This window comes from Parasteatoda tepidariorum, chromosome 9, assembly GCF_043381705.1.
Source record: "Parasteatoda tepidariorum isolate YZ-2023 chromosome 9, CAS_Ptep_4.0, whole genome shotgun sequence".
Lineage (NCBI taxonomy): Eukaryota > Metazoa > Arthropoda > Arachnida > Araneae > Theridiidae > Parasteatoda > Parasteatoda tepidariorum.
The window spans coordinates 1823119-1833982 of NC_092212.1; the positions used below are offsets into that span (position 1 = coordinate 1823119).

Genomic DNA, 10864 nt, shown 5'->3' on the forward strand with positions numbered 1-10864 from the left:
AAGCTCTTGGGCGCATTCTTGGACAAATTCTAAATCCCCCCCCCCCAAACTATTCGTTTTATTTAGTGTAAAAATTCCCCCCAAGCTTTAAGTGCGCGCATCGTGCGCCCACCTTCCCCCCTGATGGGGGCCCCTGATATATACTGTATGAGTGAATCATTATAAGTACTTGCAAAATTGAAGAAAGCTTGGCACACTTTAGTTTAACTCAATCTTTACTTTAATCTTTAGGAGTTGGCATTCTTGATAATATAGTCAAACTTTTATTTCCATTGGTTTCAGTTCTTCTTAGGCAGAGTTTTACAATTTGCATTTACTAAAGAATTAAACATTCACATTTTAAAAACTTTCTTAAACTACAAATTTGATTTATTTTTCTCTAAAATTTAGAAAATTTTAAACTTGTTCTGTGATGTTTCAATTGTGTAACTATCCCTTTTAAAAATGGAACTTTAAACTCTTGTGACGGAATCCTTTTAGAAGATATTTGTTTTTCCTGGTTTTGGAGCCTGCCCCAGTATTCTGATTTTGTTTTTAAAACCACTCCTTCAGTTATGCTCCTGGTTTTATTAAATATAACCAGTGCAGATCATTATATGTTCGCATGGAAATTTTTTTAAAAATGTGAAATAAAGCATTATTTTTGCCCTTTTCTTGGAGCTAATTAAAAAGTTATATTTTATTTTATTATTATAAGTTTAAATTAACAATGTAAGCAAGAATGAGTGAATAAAGTTTCACCCAAATTAAGCAATAACCATATTCCTTCGCGCATTGAGAAAAGACTAGAAAAAAAATTCTGTCATAAAAGCTTTCTAAGCATGATTATTGAAAGGAAATAACCAAAATATGTGGATTGGTGTTGTTTTGGATTTTCTGTTATGGCCTAGAAAGAAAACAGTTTTGGCATTTTGTCTTGCTACTGGCCATGACTGACTATTAAAATATCTGCATCCGATAAACATCATTTCAAGCCCGATTTGCAAATTGTGCATTGAAGATGAGTAAATGTATGCCCTTCACTTGACCCATTGTCCTGCACTCATTTTTTAAATTCTTTGGGAGAAATATTGGAAATTAGATTCTATTGATTACTCATAGCCTTTAATTCAATTGTTCATTATTTTTTCCGTTTCCCCCCTTTTTTTGTTGACAGATATTTTTGCCATTAGAAAGAAAAAAAAGTTACCACAAAATTAGAATTCTTTAAATCAAAACTACACGTTTTAATAAAGTATTAATTATAGTATGTTTAGTTTATTAGTATTAGTTTTTTTGTAAAGTTATCATTATGTTTGGAGGAGTTTTTAGAGGATTTAGAGTATAATCATACAATTTTTTTTTAATTGCATGATAATAAAATTGAATGTACTCCTGTTCAATACAGTTGTAATAAGGAATTAATGAACCAGAATTCCTTTCTCGTTTCACATGATAGCAAAATCACATTAAATATGCCCTGTTTTTCCATATTTTTTTTCTATATTAGACAGAAAAATGGATAAAATTAAACAAGTTTCTGCTTAAGAAGCTGCCCAAAAGAAAAATAGTTAGCTATGATAATTTTTCTCAAGTGAGTATTGAATAATAGTTTCCGTTTCTTCACATTTTTGGTGCTATAAAGTCTTTTTTTTTAAAATTTAAATGTCAATTGTTTAATTCTCTTTCAGATGACACCTGAACAAATGATTTTGTTGTTGGAAAATCTTCTGCAACTTGATTTGCTTAGTGTTCAAACCTTAAAATGCCTGAATGACTTTTTTAACCTGAAAGATTCAAATCCTGAAGTAAGTTCATCAAATAAGGAATTTATAAATGAACATTGTTGTTGTAACATTTATCTTTTGATTTCAAATTATATGCAGAAAGGATTATTTTATGAAACGTAAAAGACAATAGGACCTATGACTTAAATACAAAACATTGGTATTGTTTGGCTTGGGTATTGATTCTGCAAAAAGGGAAAATTTAAACTTCTAAGCATTTTCTATTATTTAAAATATTTAAATGTAGAATTTTTGTTGCTCATTTGGTAGATATTTTGTGCCTGATATGTTGGCAATTTTATGTTTGTCTTAAAAATATATTATCAGCTATTATTCAGCCAATTAAAATGCTGAAGCTCTGAATAACCTTTTATGCATAAATTTTTATACACTGAATAGTATTCTTTAGGGATAAATTTTTCTACTTAAAATGAGGTATTTAAATACCTTAAAAGTCTGCTATAAGAACAATTCATAATAGCCAAGGAAATTGTCATTATAAGCAAATACCCATATTTAATATTAAAATATCAGTAGAAAGTGTAAGGTAGGTAAGTATTTAATTTATGTTGCACTAGAGCTCTACAATGGGCTATTAGCCATGGTCTGGAAAACATCCCCCAGGATGATCCGAAGACACGCTGTCACAATTTTGATCCCCTGCAGAAGGGATAGCTCTTCCACTTCGGTAATCCGATGACCTAGGCACAAAGTGCCGAGCACTTTAGGCTAGAGCAGTTTAACCAGGACCGATACTGCACACTCTCGATCCCTACCTAGGCTGATCTAAGTGGTCCCCCACCCGCTTACTTGCCGCAGCCAGTGATGCTTAACCTCAGTGTTCTATGGGGAACATTGTCTTTATGATCAATCCACTGTGTGACTTAAAAAGCAGAAAGACACATGTATCTCTTTTATTTTGAGCAACTTTTTTTCAAAATATATATCTGGACTAGACTGTTTTAACTTACAAATTGTAGACAAAACTCTGTATTTTTGACGTAGTTCAGTATTTTTATGAAAGGCAGAAAAGTCTACGAAAACAATTTTAGCACGACTATGTTTCCTAATTGTAAAAAAGTTTGTGCTTAAAAAACGAAAATGAAATGTAATACCTTTTGACAACATTGATGACACTGAATGACGATTTTGTATTATTAGTAAGTTGTCAGGAAGTGAAATAAAATGACGTGTGGTGAACAAAAGTCACACTCTTTTTAAATGGGTGATAAAATTCCTAAACATAGGGGGGTAATAAATGTCTTAGTGGGTGATTGCCCATATCTTGCTTTATAAAAGTAAGGTATTAAAATTTAAGAGAAATGAACGTTGTTCTTCTCGGAAGTTTTACCATGAATTTTAACCCCTATCGCCATCTGCGCTTCGCTTTACATGGTCAACCAGCCTATGTTTCTTTGGTTCTATGTTGGTGTTTTTTCAATCCTCTTGTAAGCAAACTGCACCCCCCTTATGCTCATGTAAGAGTTTGAGCTTTAGGAATACTAATCTAATTTTAAGAATTATCATGATAGCATATTGAGTGAAATTTCAATTTATAATATATGTAATATTTGTTTAGGTGCAGCACAGATGGTTTGAATTGGTAGTAAAGCACAAATATAGAAATGAGTACCCAGCCTTGAAACTCTTTCTGACCACTCATTTGGTATGTTGCAGTTTTTTACAGTGCTCTTTCAAATAAAAATTATAAGTTCTGTTAGCTCTATTTACCTATGGTAGGTAATGTATTGGCCGAGATAGCCTGGTTGGCAGGGCACTGGACTCTTGTTTGTGAAAACAGGAGTGCGAATCCAGCTGACTGAAAACTCCCTGTGTAGTTAGGGAATAGTGACTGGTACACGTTAAACGTGTCAGGTTCCAAAGTATTCCATGTTCCCATAATAAATTATACCTCTGGGGATACTGAATTGGAGATGAATCGTTCTCTGGTTCGGTTCAGGTCAAAAAATGCAATCTGTGGATGAATGTATGAAACGGCCTGCCCTATAAACGGGTGTGACAGAAGTCAAATTCGTGGCCATAGAGGCACATCGGAAAACAAGAACTATCGCACCTCTTGCCTTAACAACATCAGCAGGTAATTTATTGTAAGGAATCATCATTCGAAAAGATTAAATGAAGGGTAGCGTGTGATTCAAATAAATGAATTGAAAATCATATTTTATTAAAAATTATTTTTTGGTTAATTGGCTTAACAGAACACTTTTCGGCAAATTACAATTTTTTATTTATTTTTCTTAACAAAAATTTACTTATTTGTCCGAATTTTAAAAAAAATAACACTATCATTAAAATGCAAATGATATTTCTTCATTTATGATATTATTGCTTCAGTATTGATCCTTACCATTAAAATTAAGTGAAATAACTTTCAAGAGTCATCAGAAAGCAAAACATATTTTAATAGTTAAACAAATTATTGTTGAGGCAAGAAAAAAAGGTTTTGTTTGTTGATTTTTATGTTCTTTTTGTTCATGTGGATTATGAATGTGGTAGACTGCAGTTGGTAGACTTTTAAAACAGTGGAATGGTGCGTTTAATTATTTTCTGAAACATATTTCTTTGAAAAAGTCTGATTTAGTTCAAAGTTCAAAGTAACTCGTTCAAAAGCATAGTAAGTATCATTAAAACAACAAACCATTAAAGCAGCAGCATCAAATAAACTGTTCACGGAATTCACTGAGTCGTTCAAAATATTTATGCTGAATAATTAAACATCTCAGAACTTCTTTGTATTTTAACTTGGAAATTTCTTTTTTAATGAAAATTAAAGATTTTTTTAAAAAAGTGAATAAGTTTTTCATCAGTAAATCTACTTCTTTTATGAGTCGGTTGCCGTTAATGAAAAGGTTCAGAAAGAAATCACTGAACTATCGAATGCAGACAAAAAATTTCTTTTGTTTTAAGTCTCAAAAGCATTATATTGCAACTGTTAAACTCACTAGAAAAACATTCTTTCACAATTTATTGGTAAAAGTATTCAATTTTTTAAATTTAAGTGAAATATTTCTTGTATCCTAAAAATATAATATATCTAAATTTAATATCTAGAATTCATTCTTAGAGCATTTTTTGGAATTACTTGTGTGGTATTGCTTTTATGATGTTTTGTTACTTTTATCTTTGCTGTACTGCTCTGCACTGCTATAATTACTTTAAAGTTTTAGTTTCTCTTTCATAAGTTGTCACCTGCCCTTTTCTGCCCTTAAATAATTTAGCCAAAAATAAAAAAGAAATAGCAAGTATAGGCCTACTTATTTTGTGATGGTGGTAACAGCCAATAAGAGTTGAGTATGCTTTGGGGGCTTGGTCAGAGGAGGTGAGAGGAGGCAAGGACACACATGGTTTTTGGAGACCTGAGGTTAAAATACAAAAATATGAGGATCCTCAACAGCTAAGTTATATTATAAAATTTTCTATCACCCCATAATTATTTTTTTATTTATTAGCAGTGCAGCTTCATAATGTATAATTTAATGTTAAATTTTTTATGTACCTATTATTATTTTGAGTGAATGCCTTCCTGGAACAAAATTTGTAACTCTAAATATCTTAAATGATCTATATTAAATAAATAGTTTTAACACCTTGCAATTAGTGATCATTCTAATGATCTTGTTCTCTTCTTAAGAGTATATTATTTTTAATTGTTATTCATTTTTATTCTTATCTTAATGTGTGTGGTGATGAACTGAACATCACCACACTTGTATCGTATCTCAAAAGAATTATTAAATATCTTGTATCGTATCTTTAAAGAAGAAAAGAAGCAGAAGATAGTTAGAAGATATAGAAAAGAAGAGATTTAGTTACGGTTGCCATGCCTTTTTATATTCCTGAAAAAATTTTACATGATGACTAGAAATTGCTTCAATTTTATTTATTTATTTATTTTAATTTTATAATCGTTGTTGAAACAGCCGATCAAATTTTTTGGGTTTACGAATACTAATTTTCAACTCCTTGTAATTTTGAACCCAATTCAGAAGACAAGGGAACTCCTGGATAAAGTATTGGAAGAAATTTGCTTTCATGGAGGACTTTTAATGCATAAATTTGGACTTGAGAACGAATAAAAATAATATGATGCTGTCAGGAAGAGAAAATTTTAAAAATTTATTTACATAATTGATATGACAATTGTAATTCTAAAAAGTGATAAATTTGCTTATCTATGTATTGTATAAGATCCCGCTTTAACAAATTTTTCTGCACAACCAAATACAGCACAGTAGCCCACTATATTTTAAGATTTTTTACCTTAAAATTCCGGCATCGATTTTCTTATATTGAAATGGCATGGAGAAATGGAAAGTCGAAAACATCTCTCTTGATTCACCCTCCAGTCACGTAGCGTCATTCTTAGGAAAATAATTATCGTGATGTGCTGGGTTTACAAAATTTCTAATCGACGCAATAAACCTTGAGGATAAATAGTTCAAAAGATTTATATTTTGTGTAGCTTGTTTCAAAATGCTAATTTTTTTTTATGCTTGTTGGATATTCCATGGCAATGACCACCTGTATATTTAATTTTCCAAGTCAAAATTCTTGATGGTCCCATCAAAACATTTTGATGGTTTATGTTAGTTTCAGTGCGATTCATGATGGTCCAACATTATTTGATGGTCACCATCATCCAACATTATCCATTACGTGTTTATGGTTTTCAATATGCCAATAAACTTCCATCATTCCATGATGGAAAATGCTACTTTAATACTATGATGGTTAACCATTATAAAGTCTAAAAATATAAAAAAATATCTGGCTAACAAAAGTACGAATAAAAGAAACAAAACATAAAATGAGATAAATTAAAATTAAAAGCATGAAATTTTGATAGAACATCAGAGAGTTGTTTATTTTTGAGAAAATAGCTTTTAATTTTGAGGTTTATACTAACCTGTTACGGATTTTTCTATTTTTTCCCCTTCAAGGTTATTACTATCTCGTTACTGGTACTTCAATTTTGTTCATTTATGTGTGGATTTTATTAAATGTGTTTTTTTATATACAAAAAAAAAACTTTCTTAATATAGCTTGATTCGTTACACCATTAAGAGAAGTTTGATTCTCATGGACCAACAATTCATGATGAACCGTGATGGTTCCAACTATTCATTTCCATGATGATTTAATGGGAATTATTGTTGGTTCTCAGGAATATACAATCAAAAAAAAATTTTTTTTAATGTTAAACCATCATAAATCTGTCCGAATTCCTGTGTTGAGATGATGTTTCTTCATGATCGTTCAACATTTGATTTCTAAGATACTATGATGGAAAATTCTGATGGTTCAACATGGACAAACCATCAAAACAAGTTGCTATTCTTATATTGGACTATCATAAATCAGTCTGAATTCATATATTGAGGTGATAGTTACTTATCTTGGTTGCCATCAAAAATTATGATGGCTCATGATGAAATTATTGATGGGTGTCATCAAGATTATGTTGGTCCATTAATAGAAAACCATCAAGCATTTTAAAGAAGTAAATTTTATTTACTCATTTATTATTTTTGAAATTGCTCAAAAGACTTAGTAAATTTTTCATTTTCAGGCCATGGGTGTTTACTTGTATGGTGAAATGATTTTCTCTAGAAATGCCACCCTCAAAAGGATCGCACAAGAATGTTTTGATTCCGTGGAATCGGAAATGGAACCAAACTACAAAAAGACGATACTACAAATGATCTCTGACTCTGCCTGAATTGTGATTGTTAAACTGTTGCTCACATGAAAATAAAAATTTTATTTTACTTAATAATCGTCACTGTTTTTTTTTGTTCTTAATCTTCGAAAAGGGAGCTGTGATAGCTGAGGAGATAGGGCGTTTCCCTTCCAATGAGGTGAACCGGGTTCGAACCGCAGTGATGTCTGGTCGATACGAACTCCGCATCCTACTTGTACCTACCACAGTTCTGACATAAAATATCCTCAGTGGTAGACGGATCATGGGTTAGAGTTCCCTTGCCATCAGGCTAACCGTGGGAGGTTTTCCTTTGCATGTAACGAAAATGCGGGTTAGTTCCATCAAAAAGTCCTGCACGAAGGCAAATTTCTCCCGATACTTGATCCAGGAGCTCCCTTGTCTTCTGGATTGGATTTGAAATTACAAGGCTATGGAGTTGAACATTAGAAGTTGTAAACCCAAAAACTTGGTTCGGCTGTTCAACTACGGTTATAAAATTAAATAAATATCTTTGAAGAGGATTCAGTTTGTTTTTAACCAACATGGTCATATTACTTTTCTGTTAACTGCCTTTTTCTTTGTGGTTTTTATGAAATCTCTTCAACTTAGTTTATATAAATATTTATATTCTGCTCCCTAGTTCATATAATCTCAAATTTTTATTTTAAATGAAAAGAAAAAGGTTGGTTTAGTGTTAAAAGACAAAAAAAAAAAAAAAAAAAGAATTATGTATTTTTTGTTTACCTTTTCCAGAATGAGTAGATAAGATCCAAAATTGTAAATCTTAAAATCTCCGAAATTAATTCAAAATTGTAAAAAAAGGTTAAAAGATCTTTACTTATCGCTATAAGAGTATATAGCTGTAAAAAAATTATAATTTTACTGCTGTCAGTTTTTTCTTGACATCGAAATATCTGAAAAACCGTCAATATAAGNGATCCAAAATTGTAAATCTTAAGATCTCCAAAATTAATTCAAAATTTTAAAAAAAGGTTAAAAGATCTTTACTTATCGCTATAAGAGTATATAGCTGTAAAAAAATTATAATTTTACTGCTGTCAGTTTTTTCTTGACATCGAAATATCTGAAAAACCGTCAATATAAGCAATTAACTAGGTCTCACTTGAAACCTACTTAATCACTTATAGTAAATATCTTTGTCTCACTAGAGACGAGGAGGATCCATTGGAACAATAATACTCCAAAACTAATGCGAAATTTAAAAAAGGGAAAAAGAATGCGTGATACATTTTTAAACATATGATTATGTGGCTGTAAAAAAAATTAAGTTTACACTGCTATTATTTTCGCTAAAAAAAATAAGTGAAAGCAGTCTTCAACATCCGAATGTCTTATGAATATGAAATGTATACAATTTCGTTTTGTTCCATCTAAGAGTTTTTGTGAGAAGCACGTTATGCGAAAGTATCGACATTTTAAAAAGTTTTCAGAAATCCATGGATATCAGTCGAAAAAGTTATTAAAAAACCATGTCCATTCACGTCGAGATCGACGTGAATCGAATGCTCGCGTCGAAAAGTTATTCATTCAAATGCGGATTCGAAATTTACATGTAACACTATCCGAATAAATGTATCGGGATTTCAAAAATTTTTTCTAAAATTCTGGATCAATAGTTGCTGTAGAACCACAAAGATTTTCGATGGAACCGGTTCAAAATCAAAAGAACGCGACTGAAAATGGATAGGTGATGACTCATATGCGTGATTCCAGAATTCACATTCATAAAGGAAGATTTTCTGCGCGATCCGGTCTTGTTTTTTGATTTCCTGAAGATGAATGGACCTGGTCTAGCTCCGCTAAACTAGTGGGGATAAGAAAAAACAACACGAGTCATTCAAGTATCGGAATTATGTGGAAATCCTTGACTATAACGGTCAAATAAAAGGTTCGAAAAACAATGTGATTTCACAGCGAAATCGGCTTGCATTCAACGTCACTAAGATTTCATTCAAATTGCGATTCGAAATGAGCCTGCGGTCATAACATTTTTTTAATAATAATATGTAACGTCACCAGAAGAAATATTTATTTTTATTCACAGCTATAGCGTCATTTATGTGTGAGGTTCAAGATTTCAGAATTTTCCTTCGAAATATTTTGAGTCCTATGGACTCGGAAGTATCGTTGCAGTTGCGTCTCAATTAACACTAAACATACCAACACTTTTCAATACAATACAATACAACATACAAAAACGGGTCTTTTGACCCGTTACGTTATGGTATGATTAGTGTTAATAAATTAGCGTTAAGAAAAAGAAAAAAAAACATCGTGAACATAATTAAGCGTAACCGCAAATTATCAGATATACATCCTTAACTGTACAATCTCAAATCACACATTGATGGATATTATACTCAAGATTTTTTATTATTTTGATATTTCTTAAAAAAATATTTTTTTCTAGAATTTTATGAAGAAAAAGATCTCGTACCTGGNGTCCTATGGACTCTGAAGTTTCGTTGCAGTTGCGTCTCAATTAATAAATTAGCGTTAAGGAAAAAAAAAAAAAATACATCGTGAACATAATTAAGCGTAACCACAAATTATCAGATATACATTCTTAACTGTACAATCTGAAATCACAAATTGATGGATATTACACATGAGATTTTTATTATTTTGATATTTCTTTAAAAAAAAAATTTTCTAAAATTTTATGTTGTAATAAAAATTTCTTTAATTTTTGTAATTGAGCATTCTAAGCATTTTATTTTTATACATGAATGTAGAAGTATTCTACAAAATTTGAGAAAGGGGATAATAACAAACTGAAACGGGGGAGGAGCTAATATATATATATATATGGGTGATTCTCACGAAATACGACAAATGACAGTCTTTTGCTCCAAGATCTAATACTATACTACTAAAGAACCTATTTTTTAAAAAAATTAATAAGTTGCACTGCTGTTAGCCTTTTAAAATGACTTTGCATTAACATTGACTGTTTTGTTTATTTAAAAAAATTAATTGAATTTCAAAATATCCTTTTCCTGGCATGTCACAAACAATATTTCCAATAATAACTAGCTTCAAAACTTTCCATAAATTTTTCAATATCTAATTTTTTTTTAAATCTCAACCGTTGATAGCATTTCTAGAACACATGTAGAGGGTATTATTTCCAAAAACTTTGTTAAAAATGATTTTTCTGTCAATAATTTGTCACATGAAAATCAGTCATTTTCCTGGCCACTTTTTTTTAGTAATTTATAATCAAAATAGATAGGGCCAGCAATTAATATCTTAAGAAGGTTAAGAAATTGAATAGAATATCATCCTATCAGAACATGTCTTATTTCAGGAATAAAGAACCAACTTTCTGGTTTAAAATCTATTTCAAACAATT

General features: G+C 30.7%; 1 protein-coding gene across 4 annotated transcripts in view; it reads left to right on the forward strand.

Moving 5' to 3' along the window:
• LOC107437810 (aminopeptidase O-like) overlaps nt 1-7563 on the forward strand; it is a 38810-nt gene extending 31247 nt beyond the window's left edge. For 3 of the 4 annotated variants that reach the window (XM_071184969.1, XM_016049923.3, XM_016049924.3), the window contains 4 exons: nt 1490-1573; nt 1671-1787; nt 3346-3432; nt 7357-7563. In XM_071184969.1, the coding sequence (XP_071041070.1) occupies nt 1490-1573; nt 1671-1787; nt 3346-3432; nt 7357-7506 (438 nt within the window). In that variant the 3' untranslated portion in view covers nt 7507-7563. The remainder of the gene's footprint in view (nt 1-1489; nt 1574-1670; nt 1788-3345; nt 3433-7356) is intronic. The other variant, XM_016049925.3, reaches the window with a different exon arrangement.
• Nucleotides 7564-10864: the final 3301 nt, after the last annotated feature.